Consider the following 24,180-nt stretch of genomic DNA (forward strand, 5'->3'; position numbering starts at 1 on the left):
ATTATTAAGTACCATTCTGTCATTACTTTTCATATGAGGCTTTTTTTTAAGTAGTGCAGAAGGATGTAACCCAGTGAGGATACAAAAACCTGTCATCAATCCTTTATTTTTCATGTTCAACATACATAGAGGGTTATTTCCTGAAACACAGATATTAGTCAACCTTAGCTAAAGAACTTTAAAACCATTTGTTATTAATGTTGTCTATTTTTATTTATATTACCATTTTTGTATCTGCCTTTTTGGCATACAGTTACAGTAATATGGAAGTGAGTCACTCTCCCCTCCAGTGCATGGCTCCACCTCCAGTCATGAGCCCCATGTGACTTTGTGACAGGGTGAGGCTCTGGGTGCACTTCTTCATCTGCTACGAACTACCAGGAGGCCAAGGCTCAAGCTCACCCGGAGCCATGGACTACCATCAGAAACTGGCAGAAAAACTCACCATCCTCAATGAGAGAGGGAATGGGGTTCTGATTCGTATGAACTACATAAAGAAGGTGAGGGAGATGAAGTATAGTCGAAAGGGAAATGGTGCGAATAATGGAGACAAGGAACAGGGAACTACTTCTTTCAATCAACTGTTTCAGTTGCTTTCTCAACAAATGTTTGTCTGCATACAGTTAAGACACAAACCGAAGTTACAAATATGCTCTCATTCGAAATCTGTCTTGGACAATTCATTATTGGGTCATTTCCGTGATTTCCCAAAATTGTACATATGTAATGCTAATTTTGAAGGATAAAATACAATAAACTGTTTTGTATTTGTGTCTCTGCTTTGTGTGTATAGCTGAGACACCATTTGACAGCTGAGACTAGGCTTGTTTCTCTGAAAAGGAAGTGCAAACAGGAAGTCGGTTTGCGTTGTCAGTCAAGGCAAATGTCAGTTGGTCTGAACTGAAAGCTTGGAAATGCACACATATATGGAAAGTCTTAAAATGGACTGAATGACTTCCAAAAATCTCTGAACAGTTATGGTATTAGTATGAAATGACCCTAGAAACATTACGACTATGAAGACAGCCACAGCATTGGAAGCTGTGCAGAATGTGCATGAGTAAGAGAAGAAGATGCGCTTTTAGAGACATTTCAAATAGTAGGCATGTAAATGCTTTTGTTTTGTTTGTCTCATCATTGAGGCTTCACGCTTGGAAGCTGCAACACAATCTTTTACGTCGACTTTCAAAGCTCCCTTTTGGAATACTTATTTGAATGATCTTGCTACAGTTCACCGTGACTTTTTCAACCCGTGAAAGACATTAAAACACAAAACCACAGGCTAGGTGTGAAGGGTATTCAAGTCTTTTGCCCCTTTGAAGCCAGTAAATATTAAGACCACTTTATGCAATTCATGTAAAATGAAATGTTTTAAAATCAACTAAATTCACAGCTTTTTCAGCTTGAAAGTGAAATAGGATGCTTACCACTGGATTTCTGAGAATGTTGCTGCATCCTATGCTAGTTTATGCATCAGTATTATTTTCCTTTTGTCGTACACACACGACAAATGATCACTTTTGATATGACATTTTACCCTTTTATGAATTAAGTAAATGATACTTTGTCAAAAGTTAATCATGTATTTTGTGACATTTTACAATTTTTGGTTTTAAGCTAAATTAACAAACTAGGAAGTTACCAAATATGGTTTCTTTCCTAATAAATGGTTAGACGGCTATATCTTTCTGACTTGTTTCATGTGGTTCAGAAATGTGAAAAGAAATTAATGTTGATTGTTCAAATTAGTTACAGAAGATGGAAACTGTCACAAAACTTGAAAGGTTTTGAAAAATTTAAATTTTTGCTTCATTTATCCACTAGTCATGTGCAGACCCCAAGCTGCGGCCGCCCATCTTGACGGATAAAACCAAAGAATCTGCAATCAAGTACATCAACAAGAAATTCCCCAACATCGACTTCAGAGGAAACATTGTAAGTGTTAAAAAGCCTCTCAGGAAGTGTTTTTCTGTGGTCAGCGCTATGATTTTCACATCATGTTTGTGTTTTCTCCCTTTGCGATCAAGAAGCTGTTTATATCTTGCCTTCCATCTGGCAGTGTGAGCCAATACAACAATATGACTTAGTTCTGCTGTTATTTGAAGCAGACAGGTTGTTTTCTAGTAAAAGAAGAAGGTGGGTGTCTTCAGATTGCAAAATTATTGACTTGTAATATTGTGTTACACTTTAAACTACTATCTAAGGCCTGCCTTAAGGCCTGGCTTGTTGCAGGGACACTGTTACAACATATTTTTTCTAATATCTCTTATTCTGTACTATGTTTTATCATGTATTTTGGTTTTGAATGGATTGATTGGTTTCCCTACACAGATGAGTGAATGAGTTGGTATTACATCTGGCTTAAAAATATGTATTTAAAAAATGATAGTTATAGTAAGGACTGGCTTCAGTAATACAAGATCACGTTCTTAGTTGCTGCTTTAACTTAAGCCTGCTGGGAGATTCTTTTTAATTCACTAAAATTCTGTACTCTCCTGTACATTCATTTATCAGTATTGAATGGGATAACTTGTATTTCTCTCCTGCAGTCTGTGCTCTCTTCTTTCTCACTCCATACTCCACACATGCCTGCAAGCATCTCGGGATGTGGGGCTGGACATTTGTAAACTGTACATCTCATCCACGATAATCTGCTGAGTGTTGATAAGCCTGTTGTCTGATGGAAGAAACAATTTTAAGGCTTTTTTTATTTTACATTTTTGACCAGTGCATCTCAAATGATAATTAAAAATATCTGTTTTTCTTTATTCCAGCAAAATCTGGTAAGCATCCAGAAAACAAAATCTGAAGTGTTGGCAGCCACAGCGAGCTACTACGACTCCTTCCTGGATGTTATAGAGTTCAGGGTGATTGTTTTGTTTTATTTTTCTCTCCTCTCTCTTCTCTCATATTCTATTTCTCTCCTCGAAATTTTCAAGGTTTTATCACCTTTTTAATCCATATAAAGTGAATCACCACCACTTTTGTAATCTCACATTAACATATAGAGTGGAATATTCTGATATAAGAAAGCAATTTATGACACTGTAAACATCAAAGTGAGTTAACCCAGTGTGCCTGGCTGCAGACTTCCTGTTTTTGTTCTGTAATGGAGGTTGCGTACGGGCCTAAGCCCTGTAGGTGTTTCTTCTGAGACTTCAAATTACCCAGTCATGCTATAGAAAGCTGCAAATAATGGATTAACCTCAATATTTCTGTTAAAATAATTATGTGTTTTAGAAAACAAGCTCTAGACTGTACTTTTCTCTTTTTTGGGGCTACAATTTGCAATCTCATCTCTATTTGTTTTTCTTTCAGGACCATGTCTATGAATTACTGAATTCCATTGATGCGTGTCAGTGCTTTTTTAATATTGTAAGTATTCACTGCCTGGGTCCTAATCCTTTTTTTTTTGTCAAGTAGAACCCTGAAGTCATGCACAATATCTGCAGATGACCTGAAAAGCTGTCATTCCTTTGCACATTGTATTGTTCTGTCGTCTCTGGCATCATCATGATGCTGTTTTTCAAATGTTTTTATTCATCACAATTAAATTGGCAGTCTGTCCAAGTTATATTTCTCAAAATCTGCCAAATAACAATCAATCGAATAAGTAATCACTCAAGTAATTACTTTGTCTGACCTGCTGATATTGGAGTAGGCGCTGTCTATTTGATTTAATTTTGATTTCAGGCAGTCAACTTTGATTTCACCAAATGCTACTTGGATCTGATCGTCACCTACGCGTCTGTGATCATTACACTTTCACGGATTGACGACAAGAAGGCTCTGGTGGGCATGTTCAACTGTGCCCACGAGATGACGAATGGCAACAGGTGAAATAACAGATGGATGGATGTATGAATGGATGTATGGATTGATGGATGGATGGATGCCTCTGTTTCAGAGGTGAAAGATTGAAGTTAGTTTATTAATATCTTGTTTGATGTCATGTGTTTCTCACTAAGTACTTACATTTTGACTGATTTCTGTAGTGACCCTTCCTACCCACGGCTTGGCCAGATGTTTTTGGAATACGAACATCCATGGAAGAAGCTCACTGAGGAGTTTGGTCCTCACACAAAGGTCAATTTAACTCAAAGCAAAGTGTGGCCTCTTATTGTGAGGCACACCTGTGCAATACCACATCTGTCTAATCAGGATCTTGCTATGACACACCTGCGAGGCGGGTGGATTATCGCTGCAAAAGAGAAGTGCTCACTAACACGGGTTTCGATACATTTTGAACAACATTTGAGAGAAATAGGCCTCACGTGCACATAGAAAACCTCTTAGATCTTTTTGTTCAACTCAAAATATCAGAAACGTACTGACTTGGTCAGCATAAATGGGAGCATTTGATTTGCTAAGCCTTGGAAAGATACTCATTTTAATTAAATTAATTCTTCCAATCCAGTCGAGGGGGACAACAAGCCACCTTAGCATATCCTTCTCAACCGCATATATATAATGAGAAGGAAGCTTGAGTTTAAATAGTTTTTGGTTTGTTTTTCTATATATTGGAAAACATATTAAACCCAAGGTATGCGAGTCTGACAATTAAATTTTTACTATATTTTATTTATTATTGGCTCAGATTTAGCATAGGTAATTTTATATCCAGAGGACACAAGGAATCTATGGAAGAGAGTAGAGTGGGAATACAGGTCTCAGGTTTGGACAGGAAAAGAATAACATCGTCTGTGTATTTAGGCCTATTCAAAGACATACTTCTGTCATTGACGCTGAGTATAGATTTTTCTAAAATTGCTTCATAATGTTGACCATACATTTCAGAATGCTTTTCTCCCCTTTCATCCTTCACAAAGGGGATCACATTAAGATCAACCCTTATTTGTGAGAAGATGATCAAGATCTGAGCAGTGCCACATCCAATTTCAGTGATGTAGATTGGGAGAGGGAGTTTTTAAACTGCCTCTCCAAAGCTGACATTTGGGATCCCAGCTCCAACTGTAGACTAAGTCCGTCTTTTCTTTTAGCAGAGGTGACTGAAATCACAACTCCGCAGCATGACTATGGATCTTAATGACTACACCTCCAATCTCTCAAATGGAATGTTTTATTCATATAAATTCAACTTTCATGTGGTGTTTTTGGCATTTCCACAGTCTTCGACAGCAGTGGTTTATATCAAAATGCAACATGTGGTTTTCTACATTTCAGTAGTATTTCAGTGTTAAATGTGCATGTCTACGAGTTGAACAACTTTTTGAGCCTTCAATTTTTTATTTTATTTGAAATGTCATCATTTTCCAGCATCTATTCTATTTTGAACCTTTTTTTGCCCTCATTTCTCACTCACTGTCATTTTCCCCTCTGCCTTTTTCTCCCAGGCTGTGACAGCAGCATTACTCTCCCTGAGGATGGTCTACCCACGCAGAAACCTGCCAGCAGAACAATGGCGGAACGCCCAGCTCCTCAGTCTGCTCAGTGTATCCGCCACAATGCTGGACCCGGCCTGCTGTGACACTGTGAGTTCAACCTCTTGTTTGCCTCAGTGTTTTTCTGTCCGAGGAAGATGGGTGCAGGGAAATGAGACAAAGTACCCATTACAACAAGTTGCTGTGAATATATTTCAACAAGACAAGCTCATTGAGGAGAAAAACAATTTAAAACAATTTGCATTTAAATGATACACTGCAAACGTTTTAGACATGTATAAAATAATGTTGCTTATCCGACATTTAAGGTATCCACTTGGCTCTAAAAAAGTATAAAAGAGGAAAAGAAAAACTACACAGCTGGTTCTTCTCAGAAAATACCTTCACTGTGAAGTTATTTTGTAGAAGTGATAGTGTGACTCCAACAGACCTAACAAAATCAACTCTGGGTCCGGGTTTACACAAAGAGACAAAAGCATCTGAACCAAGATGAGCCCACAGAGGATCTGTGCTTATTTCTCCAAGGTATATATATAAAAAAAAATAATAATAATAAATCATGATCATTCCTTAGAGAAAAAATATTTATGCAAGAGAAAAACTGCCACAAAGAGTGGTCACACCAAATATTGACTTGTAATGACTGATAATAACCAATAATGTTATGTTATAATGAAGCAGGATACGAGTGATAAAAGCAGGTGAAGGTAGTAAGAGATGCTGTCAGTCTACAATAAATGGGCCAAATATGGTACTGGAACCATTGTCCAGCTTATTTCAGATATCTCCCTTCTTCAACATGCCTGACTATTATGAGTTGTTCATTATCAGGTCTTCTGCAGAGTTTCCTGATTATACTTCCAACAGAATGGGGTGTTCTAGAGCTGAATGATGCTAAAATATGCGGGTAATATGCCTTGGAAGGCAACATTGTTCAAGAATGATGGACCTCTGGTCTAGACGCTACTGGTGTAGCATTGTGAACTGAATAGCGGATTTAAATGTTGGAGAGACTTGTTAGCGTAGGCGAAGGATGAAGCCCTGACAAAGATGTGGGGATGTTTCATGCCACATGTTCAGACAGCTCTGTAGCTACAAGTATTTTTATGGAAGTGGGTTTGAGTAAAACTTTGAGAAAATGCAGGCATAGACGTGAGCCAACAATAATCAGCGACATCATTTAGACAGTATTAGAAGACAGATTTACTATAAATACCTTTCCCTGGATTTACTTATTCATTTAATTTTTGCTTTTTAAAAAGTAATCATAACAGTTGCAAATCATGAGTTAAGACCAAGGAGTCACTGATAATGTTTATTGATTATGGAGCAGTAGCTATTAACAGTGACATAATTCATAGGGTTAACATTTGATCGAAAATTAGTACTTAAAATAATACAAAACATGCATCAAACACTGCTGCTTATCCACGCATTCTTTGAAAAACCCAGGTCTATTGGCACAAAGTTAGAAAGGTTAAAGTAATCTGTATCAGGGCATCTGTATTAGTGGTTAATTAGATTTTTTTGTCTTGCACAGATGGCCTGTGAGTACCTGTCTATGGAGGTGATGGAACGTTGGATCATTGGTAAGTGTTATCAAAGCATCATTTTCACCAATATCATCACTACCAATCGTTAGCACACACAGCTACGTCGGTGTTGTTGAAATAAACATTACCACTTGGAGTTATATTGTTTCATTGTTGGCTCAAAATAACTTGAAATATGATATTTTTATTTGAAAATCTAATTATGCAAAGCTAAAATGTCCAAACTATATTGACACTGTTACAAGAAATCTTTTGCAATTGGTCTTCATATAAACATTTTTTTTTAATTAAATTACTGCATGTAAACACTACAAGCAGCAGCGTGCCTTCATTCCTGTTGACTGCATTGTGATGTTTGCTGGCGTTTCTCTTTGTAGTCGGCTTCCTGTTGTGCCACAGCAGCCTGAATACAAACCAAGCCTCCCTGGAGCTGTGGAAGATGGCTCTGCGGAGCGGCCTCTATCTTACCCTCACTCGAGATGAAGTCCTCAACATACACAAAGTCTCTGAGGACCTGTTCGACAACATCAAAGGGTTTGCAACCTGCACTGCTGCTCTGCACTCTCTCCATAATGTGGACTGTGAAAAACAGTCCATGGCTGTTGGAAAAAAAAACATTTGAAAAGCTGAGAGAATGGACTGGGTGGTGTGTATTGCTGCAGCAATACACACCATCTCAGCAAATTCAAAAATGGATATCAAGTGAATCTCCTTAGTTTGGATTAAAGCATTCGGCTCAAAAAAAGTGCTCTTATTTATTAGTGGGTGTAATTACTTATCTGCTAAATAAGTAATCTGAAGCATCAGATGTTCATTCATATTATATTAATGTACTTGAGAAGAAACTACTGTGGGACAGCTTGCAGATGGGTGGTAGTAATCTAGTTACATAATGTGCATATATGTACTCCATTATTCTACATCCATGGAGCAAAGGAATTTTATTTTAGAGAAATTATCTCTCCCTACTATTAATGGGTATAAAATTGAAGCTGGGCCAGTGTAAGATGCAGGGGTGTCAAACATATGGCCTGTGGACCAAAACTGGCTGGCTGGGAGATCTGCTTTGGCCCACAGGACAACCTCACAGCGTAAACATGACCAACACAACATCAAATTCAGCTTTTTAACATTCACTCGGGATCACACTGTTTTAGTGAGAATAGCAGACAAACTGCCTCATCACCAGTATAGCAGTGTTCACGTAAAGCTAAAGCCTTTTATTAAGGTACATTTTGGAAACACGCAAACTAAATGCCACAGAAAAATTGTGCTCTGATATGTTGTAAGCTTTAATCAATATCAGCCAGAATCAAGTCATTACAATATTGCAATTTTATAATGCAACAAAATATGATGAGAAAACAAAAGCCCCAAATTCACTTTGTGGCATTTCACTGTATCTGACACCAAGATGTGTTGATAGAAAAAGGCATAATGGTGGAATGTGGAATGTCTCAACTTCTAAAAATGTATCTGTTAAGATATGAACCTTTTCATGATGCATTTGTCCCTCTTTGAGCAAAAGAAGGGAACCATTTGGAATTGGTGTTATTTAGTGATTACTGTGACTATTGTTTTTATTCTCCCTGAACTAAAACCACAGTTCAGCAACAGAGAGACAAATAAATCAGCAACAACTGAGAACACGGGGACGAGTGCAGGAAAAGATCAAATTCAGAGGATAAGAAAACAAATTCATGCTGAGTCACTTCTGTGGGATGAGTGCAATATGATTTAGAGATTATGGTATTGATACCATATTGATGGTATTGATGGTGCAGCGTTTTTCCAAAGATCCTCTTGGCCTATCAAGAGTTGAGTTTGAAGCCTCATACTGATCACCACTGACATTAATCGATCAATAAGATCATATTTTCATTATATCTGCTTAATGATTTTTTTCCCCATCCTTTTTCATCAGTTATAGCAAGCGAGTTGCAGACATCAAGGAATGTCGTGAGCACGTTTTAGTCAACAGGTGAGCCTGGCTGGGAAACTGAGATATGATTTTATCTCTCTTGTGCCATAAATATTCAACGATGTGCGTTTAGTTTGAAATGAGCTTTGAGACCCAGATGTCCATTTACTGTGTCATTACCAGTGGAGCGATGCACCGAGAGAGGAGGCAGTTTCTCAGAGGCGCCATGAAGGAACTATTTAAAGTTTTGGAGGATGAACCTGGACTCCTGGGACCAAAGGTAGGAGTGTGGTAAGGAGCATGACAGTGCTGGTTGAGGAATTTAAATCACTTCATTACTGCACGTTATTGCTCCAAAAATTCTGCTCACATGAGTCATGAAACTTCATGTCTTTGATCCAGACTTGCATGCAGCACAGGTTAGTTTTTCTCAATCTTAGATTCTCTCTCCTGTCATTAATGCCTCTTCTCTATTCTGCCGGCCAATCGAATCCCACAGGCGCTGTTTGTCTTTATGGCTCTGTCATTTTCCCGTGACGAAGTGCTGTGGCTCGTGAGACACTCTGAGAATATGCCGAAGATAAAGACACCCGAGGACTACATTGACAAGTAGGTCAGAGATGCATAGGAAGCGAAACAGGGATGGATGGAGCTGCTCATGTCACCATGGTGTTGTGCAGCAGTCTGTCTGGCAGATATCAGATACATTTCAATCACACACAGATCGTGGAGAGTGAATCAGATGAGGGATAGCATTCGTTGCACATCTTCATTTGATATTCGTCCTCAGTGTGAAGCGTAAAGATCAGACCACTATAACTTATGAAGGTCTCCTTTAATGACATTTGTCAATGCATGTATCTATACTTTGTAATGAAGTAATTGTACTTCAGTAGATGTTTCAGGTATCTATGCTTCATTTGAGTATTCAGTTGATGTTTTATATGCAAGACATTCAAATTCTTCATAAAAATTATTTTTACACCTTAAATTCTTCTTATTGCTACGTTACTTCTTTTAACCTGTTGCCTCAGCATTTGAATATTGCAAGAATTCTTCATCTGATGTTTATTTTGTGTATCTGTATTTTCCTCTTCTCCAGTCAGATGGCTGAGTTGCTGTTCTACATGGAGAAATTGAGTGGCTTGATGAGAAAATACAACCATGTTGTTCAGCGTTACCATGTTCAGTACCTGGCACAGTTTGATGCGTTGCTCCTCAATGACACCATACAGGTACGTGTGCATAAAAACACACTGGCAGGTAGCAGAAGATATTATTCACAAATGTTCTACATTCGTTTCACTGGATTTCTTTCACCACAGAACATGTATGTATGTCCAGAGGAAGAATCAATCCTGCTGAGCTCATTTGTCTCAATTTTGACCGCACTGTCTGTCAAACAAGGTAATGCTATTCTTAAAAATGACAACACTATGCTTCACTTTTATGTAAAATAAATAAATACATAAATAGATAACTAAATAATAATCTGATTATAATTTTTTTATAGTGGAAAACAAAGAGGAATTTGACTTCCGGGCACTCAGACTGGACTGGCTAAGACTACAGGTAATCAGAGATTTTAATCTTTAGTGAAAAGTTAAGTGGGCTATGAAAGTCAACTTTTTCATCCTGTGTTTAAGGCCTACACAAGTGTGAATAAGGCCCCTCTTCCGCTGAAAGACTATCCTGACTTGGCGAAGGTAATGAACATGATGCAGTTCCACACAAGGATGGTGGACAGCACTGAAGAAGTGCTGCATGAGACATCTGACGTGTCCATCCTCTGGTCAGTATCAGGTCCTCTGCGCTAACATCCTCTTTTGAATACTGTCGTGTCTTTAATAACTGAATGTTCTCTGTCTACCAGTTTCTACCCTCGAGTCTTTGAGAAACTGTTCAGCCAGAGTAGCGAGGAGATAACCATGAAGCGTTACCTCATGTCCTTCCCAGCTGTTTGCTCTCACTTCAGTCAGTGCGGACACCCGCTCTGTCCAGAAGAGGTCAGTGTTCAGTTGTTTGATGACCAGCCTGTGAATCAGGTGCAACTGGTAGCCTGTGGGCCAGATGATGCCTCTATCCTCTTCCTCTGTGGGCTGCAATGCAATGGTTTCACAAGGGAAACACAATGTTACACCACATTTGAACTTCACTCCAAATCAAAATTTTCTGTATGAAATCAGTGTAATTTCAATTCCTGTACAATGATTAGCCTTAACTCTGATATGTTTGAGGTATGAGTAACTTTCTAGTCTATATGAACTTTTCTGGCCTTTTCAATGATCAGAGTTTCCACTCCCTGCAGGGACCCATCTGCCGAGGAGCACTTAAGGCATTCTATTTTTACTTAGAAGTAAATATACTTAATAAAAAAAGTATTAAAAAAGTATACTACCGGGTACTGATTTGCCATATTTATATATAATGAAAAAGTATAGATATGTGTGTTCAAATATTGCCACTAAAGTAAAAAAGTTGTCAGTACAGATACCTGGAAAATGTATCTAAGTACCGTGATAAAGAACAATAATTCTTTACTTGCCACCTTTGGACGTCATTATATTGAATTAATTGGTTTACATGTTGTGTTTGAATTAATTCCCATTCTTCAGATTGTTAAATAGCATTTGTACTTCTTCTTTGTACTTCTTATCGTAATGCTCATTTGTGTACTGTGTATCAACTTGTATGCGGCCCCTCTCTGCCCTCGTTGTGACTCTCGTTGTGACTCTCGTTGTGTCTGGTCTGTGCAGACAGAGGCACTGGAGAAGAGGTGTCTGCGCCTGTGTGTGACCTTCCTGGAGCAAATCGCCAAGCAGACCACCAGTGTTGTTTTAGAGATCTGCGCAGAGCAGCATAACCTAAATGACGAGGTGAAATCTGAGTCCATTCAATTTTTTATATATTGTTTTTAACTAGCCAGAAGACAGTGAGCCAGACTGAGCACATTTCCAAATATAATCACAATTACCCAGCTTGGCATCAGCGTATTTATCGCAAAGCAGTGAGCTGAAGTGGATGCCAGTTGGCTATTGGCAAAACACAGGTTACAACATTGCTTGAACAATGTAATGAGGAAAACAGAGTTATGCACAGGGAGAACATGCATATTTCACACACAAAGACTCCTAAGCCTAGACAGGATCAATATAGCTTTTACTGTTTGCAGAAGCTTCTTCTCTAGTATTTGCTCGCCTGAGTTTAATACTTTTTCTCCTTCTGCTCTTCTTTTTCTCTATGTCCCTGTGTCCATTTTCCCACTCGATAACCCTTTAGTTGCTGCCTAAGCACTGTGCCGAGAGCATCAGTGCTGCTCGTTATAGAAAGCAAAAGAAGACGCTGCCAAAGAAAGGAGAGGTCCAAAAGGAGAAGCCAGGCGCTGAGAGCCTGAGGAAAGACCGAACCATCATCACCAAGTCAGCCTTTCTCTTAGTCTCTCATGAATATTTCTTTAGATGGTATTGTCTGTGTATCTCCTGAGTTGATGGTATTGTAATTGACAGAACCTTAATTTTTGGAAAGGAACCATCCAGAAAAATCCTCATCTCATGTCAAAGAGCAACTGTATAAACACTCGGCAGTGATGAATTCAGGCTCAGCAGACTGGCATTAGGTTAAGGCAGTTCAAGTTGGTAGAAATATTTTTAAATGGTTTCCTTCACCCTGTGACGCATTTCTTGCCTCCTGCTATTTGGAAGATGGAATAAAAATGCCCTTGAACACAGGGGATAATTAATTTTCAACTTTAATGCCCCTTCAAGTTGAACCTCTCAGGGTTGACAGGAACTGGAGGAAGCCGGTAAACACAAGGTTAGATGGAGCCAGAGTACAGTTTCAGTTTCACCGGCAGCGTTTTTTTTTTTTCCTTGGTGTTGCTGTTGTCTACTCAAATTTTGTTTGAGGCAACACTTAAAATGCTCCTTGAATCTGTGGAGTTGTAGCCTCGTCTTTCTCACGATTCTCTGAGGATAATCCTCCAACATATTTATTACATTATTTGTCTGAGTGTCACAACATTTGTCCTAACCTCCTGAAGATAAACATCCTCCTCGACCTCTCTCTTTTTTTCTCATTTTCTTTTCCAGCATGGACAAGATGCATCAGATGCTGACAGAGCTCTGCTCCTCCTTCAGTCTTTGCGCTGATTTAACTGTCTTCGACCACACCGTCATCCCCGCAGAGTTCCTCCTCTCTCATCTGGAGATGCGCCTCTCTGAGTATGCTAAGAGGGGATGGGGTGATTTTTTACGTTTGTCTAAATAAATCTGGATGATTTAATGAGTCTTGAGGGTGAAGCGCATGTCTGACTTCTGCAGCCATGTAAACATCCACTGTCAGAAATATGCAAATTACTGACACGAGTGCCTGCTTCCATTTGGAATGGAGCGCACTGTCTGGGAAAGATTGTTTTGCATCTGCCAGTACTTATATATCCAGTGGAAATATACCTTCACATATTAACATAATGCCACCTTTGTGTATATTTATTTTTGCCGAGTCAATGGTACAAGTTTTGGACTGAAAGCTCATGTTTAGTTTCCTGACCTCCATGCTGAACAGAGGCTAAAAAAAATACGAATCACACAAAGTCAAATCTCCCTGATGGGGATGCATCAGAAGCACTGTCAAAGCGAAAAATCACCTACAGCTGCATTTTTCTTCAAAGTGTTTTTTTTAACCTGTGCTTCCAACCAGTGAATCATTAGGAACTTGGCTCTTGTGTAACGTCCTCTCCATCATTGTAATGAGCCCTGCATAGAATCTGACTCCTTCGTGTCTAGACGGTGTTGCACCCACATAAAAATCTGAGCAGAGATCTATCATGTCACTCTCTTGCTCTGTGTCATTTCAGTGCTAACTGCTGTTTGGATTAGGGTTTGGTACCAGGGAAACCTTCATGTTTCTGTATATGCGCTGTGTTTACACTCCTTGTCTCGGCTGATGATTATCTCTCCTGTCACCTCGAAGTTAGTGCCCACAAGTAGCACCGTGCTCGCAGTGATCGGTCCTTCTGTGGCCGGAATCATAAACACAGGCAGAGAAAGTGAGTGAATGGAGGGCACTAACACAAAATAAACACAATGGCACTGAAACCCCGGGGCGGTGACTTACACTGAACTAATGAGAGCAGTGCCAAGTCCCCACGGCTCGTTAAACTCATTTTAAGATCCCCCCCCTCCCATCCTCAGTGACAAGTGACGTTGGTAAAACACTGTTTCTCCAGGATCATCGTGAGAATGGCCAATTACAACCAGACCACCCAGGAGATCAGACGTCCCTCTGACCTCCTGGCAGGCATCAGAGCCTACACAGCCAATCTGCATTGCCTATCCAGTTACGTCAATGTGGATGTCGCCCGGCTGGTGAAGAGTGTTCTCCTGCAGCAAACTCTGCCGCTGGACTCACATGGGGGGAAGACCATAACAACTATCTACACAAACTGGTGTGTGATGTTAGAATGTATCTACTTCTCACTGCAAGTAGTTCTCCCTTGGAGACACGTGTTTTTTTTTGTTTTTTTTTTGCCAGGCCCTCTGTTTATCCTCCCTTAGTCCCTCACCCCATTATCTTTATGTAAACCACATTGCTGTCACAGCTCACGTTTTTCTCCTTCTGTGCCTCAGGTTCCTGGAGGGTCTTTTGCGCCAGGCTAGCAACTCCCTCATTGTTCACTGTCCCACATTGAACTGCTTTGTCAGCCAGACGACTGACACCGAGTCGACATTCAGAGCCGAAGAGTTCTCAGATATATCAGGTCAGCTTCACGACTGTTATTTAAGCTGTTGAAGACAGTGATTGCTGTATTAAACATTAAAAATCCTAGTTTTTGCACTTTTATGTTGGGCAGTAAATGATATGAGTTGTACATCACACAATTACACAAGTCATTAACGTCATGCTCAGAAATGTAATTCTTTGACTCTTATTGCACATTGCTTTGTGGGATAAATTGATTCAGACGACATTTTACAATGACAAGCAGTCTGTAGTATCCATAGCAACAATTCCACTTTTGAAAAGATTTATTATGTTTGCCCGTCTGTCCCACTTCATGCATTTAAAGTACAAAAGTGATTGAAAATATTCAGAGCGTTGATCTCGTGAGGGAGCACATAGATTATCCTTTCACAAATTTGCACTACGCAAGTTTTAAAAGTATTTGCAAATTCACTGATCACAAGCTTACGACACAACTCTTTCTGTAAGTCTTTCTAAAAGAAAAGACTCATCTTTCACGTGACGCAGAATGCCCACGGAACATTTTTGCTCAAGAGGATGTGAATTCTGACATCATGGTGAAGTGCAGCATTTATTTCCCACACCACATGACACAGTATGGCTATTAGGCTAATCTAAACTTCAGTTTCTCACCATCTCCCCCACTCTTTCATCTCTGCCCCACAACTCGTCTCTCCTCCACACAGCCTCCCCTTCCACGTCCTCCATGCCAGCTTATAATAGTCAGTGGACCTCCAGGTGACTGTATTGAGGCTGTATACACAGAGCAGGCCTTGGCTTATGCACACAGAGACAAACTTGATCATTTAACATGCATTCATAACAGAGTCCGCTGCACTTCAATAGACGCCCCCACACCATCCTCGTCCTTGTTGTCTATATTTACTTCCCCCGTGAAGTATCTGCCCGCTTCAGAGTGACTCACTTGCCTGTCCATTACCCACTTCCAATTTTAACCACACACGCCCTCAACATCCATATTCATTCAGATGTCAAGCTGAGTGAAAGGCCTGATAGCAGCAGTTGTCTCTGTTTTCACTGATCCAGCCACACGCTCAAATCAAATTTAATCTTGTTTTTTCCACTACAAGAGGGTCAACCTTTGTATTCAACTCCTGTAAAAACACCACATTTATTAAAAAAAAGAGGAAACATCGGCACTGGAGGCATCTGTTGTCTATTAATTTGAACATATACTGTAGCTCCATGAATACAACACTGCTTGTATTGATCTGTCTTTGATAATCACTCCCCCTCAATTATTCATATTAATCTGTGAACAGAGCTGCGAGCCCTGGCTGAGCTCATTGGTCCATATGGGCTGAAGTTTCTGAGCGAGAACCTGATGTGGCACATCACCTCTCAAGTTAGTGAGATGAAGGTAGGATATGACGTTACGTACTCCCTCATACCAGGTAAGACAAGATCAAGACAAGACAAGACCTGACAATCACGTCATTGATACGTATATCTGAGTTTAGCTGTTTCACAGATCACTTTCATGTGACAGTGTGAGAAAGTGTGACAGATTGGCCTCTGAAGTAGAAAGTGTTCACTACAGAATTCACCATATCTGGTTAAGGCTTTTTGAGTATTTATTAGTCTTTTACATCAGGTGAAATAGCAAACCTATCTTCAGAATACACTTTAATATTTTTTACTCAAAATGTAAAAGTAAAATGTAAAAAGCCATCAGAATAATAAATACCGAAGTAAAGTATTGGTGAATGATGTTGAAAAAAACTACTCGATAGAGTAACAAAGTAAGTATATTTTGCTACTGTCCACCAATTGTTCTTTAATAAAAGAATCATGATTTAAACTACTTAATCTTTTAAGCATTTCTGTACCATTGTTTCAGTTTGTTTTTAAGCACAACTGCAGCAATACACAAGGACAGATTACAGACCTATATATAACAAATACATTTCCCCCACCTCTATTTTCTGCTGGCGAATATCATGGAGGAGTCGCACGGAGTATCATGGAGTAGTCTGTATTGAACAGATAATATTGCATTTGAAGGAAGACTCCAAACTGTAAATTACAGTTGAATACAAAATGTAGAAATATACAACTTGTGAATAAATAAATATTAGTCAAATGAATAAAACAATCAGTTTTTGGTCCAAACTAAGACCATGTGCATCAGTTGTCATGTCCAAGAGACTATTTCTTGTCAGATTCTTCACTCTCACACCTATGATTGAATTGAAGAGCTTTGCAGCGTGCTGCCAGACAGCTGCGTCACTGATATGACCTCTCCCCATCACTTTATCACTTATTTCACTTTCCTCCTTTTATGTTAGAAAATGGTGATCGAGAACATGGACACCTTGGTACAGATGAAGAACAACTTTGATAAGCCCGAGGAAATGGCCAATCTGAAAAGGAGGCTGACAGGTGAGGAGTACAGAGATGAGGGGTGTGGGGGCGAGAGGACATGAAGCACAATGTAAGAGGAAAAAACATGAAACTGATGGAACTGAGAAAGACGAGAAGTGAAACAGGCAAGCCATAATTACTTGCTTCGATATACGCGATACAAAATGACACCTAAAAAAAGATTGTAGCGTCACCCGGTTAAAAAATGATTTGAGTGAGTCTTGACTATGCCTTCAAGGATTTAAGTGGGCTTATTTGTTGAGTTGTAATAAAGCTACTCACCTCAGTCTTTAGGAAATTGAATCAAGCTGTTAAATTCGAGTTCTGCTCCTTAAAATCAAAGAGGATTACCATATTGATCTGAATGTAAGCCAATCCCATTTATAAGACAACCCTCACCTTTTACAAGACCCATATCTGGGAAAACACATTTACAGATGGATTCAGTTCAGACAACCATTACATTCTGCACACTTAAATGAATTATCATGCTCATTTATTGACAAGAGAATTGTTTATTGTTCATTTGAGAAATGAATGAATTTAAAATTGTTACATTTTATTATTTTTTGAATTCTGAAAATGAGATTATTGTAAACATGAGTGAACCTTAAGCCTTTACGTGGCAGGTAACCATGTATGGTTACTTCCACCTTTCTCTTGTTTCCTTGAAAATAATTATTATCAACAATTACACAACAATTTTTTAAGTAAAAAAAAAAAAACATTTTCTGCAGGACACTAATTTCATGTATGAACGTAAATGTTTTTGTGAAAACATCCAGTGAGAATTTAGTTGTTACAAGATTTTTTGTACAATACGTTGTGAAGATATGATGTAATTTTGGGTATTTTTACACATTCAAACCAATTTTTTATTTTAACATAAGAATAATCTTGTTTTGTATGACTGACTCTGAAAAAACTTAAAATGGTAGTTAATACAAAATATGAATCAACCGCTTGAGTATTGAAAATTAATAATTTACATTTATTTCAACGAGCACCCCACATGAAGAGTAATTTTCATAAGCAAATTCAGCTTGATAAATAATATGCAAAAAGAAATTCCCTTCAAGAAAATCTGTTGCTGTAAATACATTGTACACAATTCTCACAGTACAAGTACAGGGTTTGCTTGGTGGTTTTTATTTTACTGAACTGTGCCTATAAAAACCTCAATATACTTCATTTCCACCATTAGGTGGAGAGAACATACTGAAGAGGATGACCATCATTGGAGTGATCCTGTCATTCAGAGCAATGGCACAAGACTGTCTGAAAGATGTAATGTACAACAAGACTTTCATGATAAAGTACAACCCATCCAAAACCTTTTTTAAAATGGGTGTAAATGTTGAAATACATCTGCTACATTTTACTGTCTTAGCTCACTAAAAATCCTTGTGTTGTTGTTCATGTTAATATATACTGAAAGACCCTTTATGTGTCCTCACCTTTTGAACTAAAGTAATTCAAGGTGAAAATGAAACTGGCAAATAATAAATCATTGATATGTTAATATCCTACCTCATAAGGCAGAAGAAAAGGAAGAAGTCCTTGACCTCGTGGTATGTAATAAAGGTTTCACTCTGTTCTTAAACATCAGTAATGATGTGCCATATAATCCTTAAACAGATCCTACACAAGCATTGCCCGTACATCATGCTGTCCATCGAGAACCTGAGAGATTCCGTTTCCCCTGAAGCTGACATCCAGGTAACACGCAGCTGTGCTCCCACTTCAAGAGAGCTTCACTCTAATGAACTATCCACTTGTCGACATCTCAGTGAAGACTCAAAGTGCAGTAATCACAGTTACAACTATGCAAACATCATCACACGAGACTAGAGTGTGTCAACTGCATACTTGCAACTTGTTTTCACTGGCTCACCTTATTGTGGGAACATTTAGGGTGTGGGCATGTTATTGTGTTGACTTTCATCCAAATGTATATTTACCTTTGAGATTTCTCCTTTGGGAAATGAGCTCATTCCCATAAGAGGTTAAAACTGCAGAATGCATCCCACGGGGTTTTGGTGGAGTTTAATGCAGTGAAGTATTCGACTACGCAACAGTAGATCTGAGCTGTGGAGCTTCAGAAAAACTTGTTGCTCTTCAGTACCAACCAAATTAAATTCCTTATCTCCCTTCGGTGCAATCTGAGTGAATGTGACTTATGAACTCTCCCTCCCTTTACTTGCGTCGGGCTTCTGAGTGAGGCATGACAGCCGTGCCACAGACCGGGCCAGGATAACCCCAAAGACGTCAGCAGCTCCCCCCGCCATGCCTGCGTGAGAGAGACCCTGAACGCTGCAGCGACGCTGCTCTCTGAACCACATTAGTGGAAACATTTTGCCCAGACAGGGCAAACCATGCATGCAACCAGAAAAAAGGCCAAGATCAAAAGCTGCGTGTCAAGACAAAGACACCCACCACTGGTTCAGTGTCACCACTTAGAGAATATAGAGTATTTCACTTCAATTGCAGCCTTATAAAATGCACAAACTGTGGTATTTGAGTCAGGATATTATCATGCAGAGGGCAGAAGTTTCAGGGTCCCTTTACTTATGCGTATATGATTTTCTTGCAAGTTTTTACTTCAGCATCCTACTTTTTTGACCACAAATGTCAGTGCTTTTTAAACTGGCATGTTAAAGAAAATGGATTGCTGTTGTCAACGTTAGATGGAAAATGAGTCACTAACTGCTATTTTGGATATTTGTGGGCCTTTTAAACATAATAAGAAAGTTAATCAGACAATACCAGACATAAAGGGTTGATAGTGACCTAAAAGATAAAGAAGTTAAAGCAGAGATGATAGAGATAAAGACTCTACCGTAGATAAAAACATATGTAAAAGGGTTAAACATTAACATGTCGATTCCAGCTGCGCTATTCTTTATGCTTTGTGATCCTTCAGGTGACCCTGAATGTTTTCGAGCTGGCTTCTGCTGCAGGACTGACGTGTAACATCGACCCTGCTCTTGTTGCAGCTGTCGGCAGCATGCAGACAGGTAACACTTAAACAATCTGTGCCGCTTCACTACACAACAAGCCGTCCCCTCTAATGCCCCATTCATCAGAAAGAGAGTAGTTTTTTCAATTTTCTGATATATTTATGTATACCTGCAGACAACACATCCATCGACGAGGAATACAAGCTCTCCCGCTTGTTGCTTGTCTACGTCGCCGTGTCCCTGCCTACCTTGGCTCTGGACCCCAACTCACTGTATAACCGGCAGCATGGAGGTGCATATTTATTTGTTCTGCACGACGAAAACACTGCATCTCCTTTACCTAAATGATTTGTTTTTCCAGCCGATATTTACCAGCTGCTGATGGTGTATAAAAAAAAGTTACTCCATCCTGAAACAAGACGCTTATTAGCAGGTCTGTGTGTCATACTTTCCAGTCTGACATGGTCTGAAGCGAAGCATGCTGGTTAATGAGGAACACGTTTCCGTTGAGAGAGTTTTGTTTACAGATAACTCCGGCTGACGTCCATCGATACGGTTACTTTTGGCCCGCGGCCCTGCTGACCCTGACTTCCTGGCTTCATGCCTGGAGAGAAACTTTAAAGAGCAGCAGATAGTGGAGATTTCTATCAAGGCCCAAAGTGGATGTTTGTCGCCGATCATTCCCCTTGCATGTATTTTCCACTGACTCGTTGACATATTTGACTCAAGAGGTAGTAGAGTCTTTGAGAAAATTGGGATTCATCAAGTGAATTTCTGGACTCAATGTTTTTCTCAAAATCTTTTTTCCTTTTTTTTTACTCATATAAATATATACACATACATATATATATTTTCTTTTTTAGGGCACAACAACAACATCCACTGTTTGGCTACAGCCATCAACCAGTTGGCTGCTGCCATGTTCACCATCCAGAACAAGAACATCGAGCAGCAGCTTAAAGAGTTTCTTCTGGTGAGTGGGAAAAAACAACAACATTTTGTTAAAAGAGAAGGCTGAATGGGATCGGATAAGTTGGTACACATCAATATGAATGAAAAAACAAAACAAAGAATAAACAATATGCCAAGTGTCTGCAACCTTCATGACCAAGAGATTTTCCACTAAAGACAATGTGTCTTGATAAAACATGAAAATACTTCACATCCAAATACTGTATTTAATTTGTTTTTATCACATTTACTAAATACTATTTAAAAACGATTTAACTATTTTTTCTTCTTCTCCGTGATGGTTTAAACATTTTAGCCATTTTTAACTAGCTTAGCTGTTTTGCCTGGTATTTTCCTTTTCAGTGGTGTTTTAAATTTTTTTTTAAATATTAATTTTTCTTGTTATAGCTTTTTTTCTTTTCTTTTTTACATTTGGCTGTTGTTTGTACTAAACATCTTGATCTGTCTCCTTTGACCGTCTGTTGCTCCACAGATGGCCTCCTCCACTCTCCTCCAACTGGGGCAAAACGTAGAACGAGTGGAGAGCAAAAACCGAGAGTCGGTGTACTTGCTCCTGCACATGGTAGGCACATCCTCCACTTTCAAACCGCCATAAGGGGTATTACCAGTCAGTTTTACAATAATTTTACTACATTATTAAATAGTTGCTTATTCTTTTCTGACAGTAGAAAGTCACAAAACTACAGCAGATAGGTCTCACTATGATGTCATTTTTTGTTTTTTTTCTATTTCCAAGTATTTTAATGACTGCACCATTAAAGGGGTTTTGATAGACACTCATTTTATTCAATTGTGTGTAGAAACAGATGTGTCTATATCAAACGTATTAAAGTGGACACATGCTTCCTTCTTCAAAATAACAGGTCATGGAAAAATAACGAAACCATTTTTTAAAAATTGTTGTCTAAATGAATTTGAAGAAAACATTTGAATGGACAGCATGATACTGATTTCTTCAGATTGTGGAGGAGTCGCCATTCTTGAGTCAAGACATGCTGGAGAGCTGCTTCCCGTACGTCCTGCTCCGCAATGCCTACAGGGAGGTGTTCAAATCCTTCGTCGTCACTCTTGGCTAAAGGCCTCCTTACGTACTCTTAATTTTGACACTTTATTTATCTTCAGCAAGATTCTAATGTGCCTCCGTTTTGTGATTTCATTGCCACTCGGCCTCTGAGACACACACGGATGCCGTGGCCTTGCATATTTACATCACACTTAACGTTGATAATCACACACAACCCCTGTTCATCCGAATCGATTTCAGGTTGTTTACAATGCCTGCAGTATTATTATCTTTGCAGTTTGTGTTTAACATGATTTATTATTTCTTGTCAATGAATAAAGATGAATACAACTTATTTTCTTTTTGGTTTGCATTTTCATTGTGATTTCTGCACTGGTTCCTCTCATTTCCTTCCGTCCTTAATGACTTGCACTCTTTTATTTTCATGCACAATATTATTAATACATATACATATAACAATATAATCTTAATACAGCAGGTTTACACATTTCAAAGTCGTGGTTGCTAATCAACCCTTGTTGTAGCTCTGTTTGGATGTCACAGAGGACAGTGTGTGTGTGTGTGTGTGTGTGTGTGTGTGTGTGTGTGTGTGTGTGTGTGTGTGTGTGTGTGTGTGTGTGTGTGTGTGTGTGTGTGTGTGTGTGTGTGTGTGTGTGTGTGTGTGTGTGTGTGTGTGTGTGTAACTTAGCAACTAATGCCAAACCATCTCAGAGGAGCATTTAAGGTTTAATTCCCACTGCAAGTAACATTCACCTGAATGTGACCTCATGAATAAACAAACAATAGATTCTGAAAATAGCCCATTCTAATGCAAAGTCACTAACAGAATTAAACAGTAGAAATTAGGGAGCGATTACCTCTTGAATAATATGAATTCATTTTCTTATTACGGTACATGTATTAAAATGAACGAAGCAAGGCTTGATGTGGTTCCACTTAATCTATTCATTTTAAAACCTGAGTCAGAGAAAAGGTTGGCTAGAAGAAGAGTTTGCAAGTTTCTCAACAGTTTGCTTATCCGTGTCTGGATGGGTTTTCTCCTTGTGTGGTTTCCTCCCCACGGCTCAAAAATATATGTGTCAGGTGAAGTGGTGACACTAAATTGGTGTGTAGGTGGGTGCCTGTGATTGTATGCGTTTGCCCTTGTGATTGACTGGCGACTTCAGCACAGCATCACCCTGAACTGGATATAGTGTTATAGAAGATGGAAATGTATCCATTATACATGAATAAGTAAGAATAGGAAGGCAGCAGAAAAATAAAACAATCAAGAAAATTCTACTGTGTCCTGTTCCAAAAAAAAATTTGCTTTATTTTAATAAAATAGTACGGTAATCTACATGCATCCTCTAATCCTTTATAAAGCTATATATAATGGATTCTTAATATTTATGCACTGAAGTATGATGTTGTTATTCTAAATGTCAATCCATGTGGGAGGTTTGCATTTGAACCCTTCCCTTTTAGGTCCACAGTGGATCCCGTCCCGAGACCCCGAGGACAGTTAATGGTGGAAACTCTGGTCCTGATATAAAGACTCTCTGCTGATTGTGCCGGTGACGCAAAGCCTCTGCTGCTGCTGCTGACTTGTGAAACACTAAGGACTGCATGCACACCTAACACACACATCATCCCACAGACCACAAAACACAGCATACATACACAGAGGAGAGGGCTGCAGGTATCAGTGAGTGTAAACGCAAAGAGCCATAGCTATATACACACATCCAACCAATCACACAAGCTAGATTTACAGCAACACACGGAGGCATACGCTCGTATATATTTCTGACAGTGACTCACTCACCCACACACACCCTCACACACACACGCAAACACAGCCGGCAGCGGTGTTTCAAGCCAGGGGTCATGACACTGAGGTGTAAGATGCACAGACAAGCTGACAAAAATCTCAGTCTCCTGACAGGATCGGCCACACTGGAACGGTAAGATTTATTTTTAATTGTTTGATCTTCTTGTTCTACATTTCTTACGTCATCCTGTTTGCAACATAATACTGAATATGGTCTTTCCCTGTTGTTGAGACATTTGTTTAGCAGTTACACGTAATGTCAGACCTCACTGTGCTGAGGTCTGTTGATTCAGTTCAGGATGTGTGTGTGTGTGTGTGTGTGTGTGTGTGTGTGTGTGTGTGTGTGTGTGTGTGTGTGTGTGTGTGTGTGTGTGTGTGTGTGTGTGTGTGTGTGTGTGTGTGTGTGTG

At 39.2% G+C, this 24,180-nt stretch overlaps 1 protein-coding gene across 1 annotated transcript; it reads left to right on the forward strand.

Moving 5' to 3' along the window:
- The first annotated feature begins 373 nt into the window (after positions 1-373).
- Positions 374-22,242, forward strand: nckap1l (NCK associated protein 1 like). Its single transcript, XM_080495473.1, has 31 exons — positions 374-500; positions 1,825-1,935; positions 2,775-2,867; positions 3,319-3,375; positions 3,694-3,836; positions 3,996-4,086; positions 5,355-5,492; positions 6,943-6,991; positions 7,333-7,489; positions 8,880-8,936; positions 9,060-9,156; positions 9,376-9,485; positions 9,979-10,111; positions 10,202-10,283; positions 10,390-10,448; positions 10,523-10,668; positions 10,750-10,882; positions 11,633-11,752; positions 12,156-12,295; positions 12,965-13,096; positions 14,104-14,322; positions 14,504-14,634; positions 15,902-15,999; positions 16,928-17,021; positions 18,208-18,290; positions 18,642-18,722; positions 19,927-20,020; positions 20,139-20,255; positions 20,827-20,936; positions 21,408-21,497; positions 21,895-22,242. The coding sequence occupies exons 1-31, from the start codon at positions 411-413 to the stop codon at positions 22,009-22,011; spliced, it is 3,372 nt and encodes a 1,123-aa protein (XP_080351599.1). The 5' UTR covers positions 374-410; the 3' UTR covers positions 22,012-22,242.
- The last annotated feature ends 1,938 nt before the right edge of the window (positions 22,243-24,180 follow it).

The sequence above is a fragment of the Blennius ocellaris genome, assembly GCF_963422515.1.
Source record: "Blennius ocellaris genome assembly, chromosome: 4".
Classification (NCBI taxonomy): domain Eukaryota; kingdom Metazoa; phylum Chordata; class Actinopteri; order Blenniiformes; family Blenniidae; genus Blennius; species Blennius ocellaris.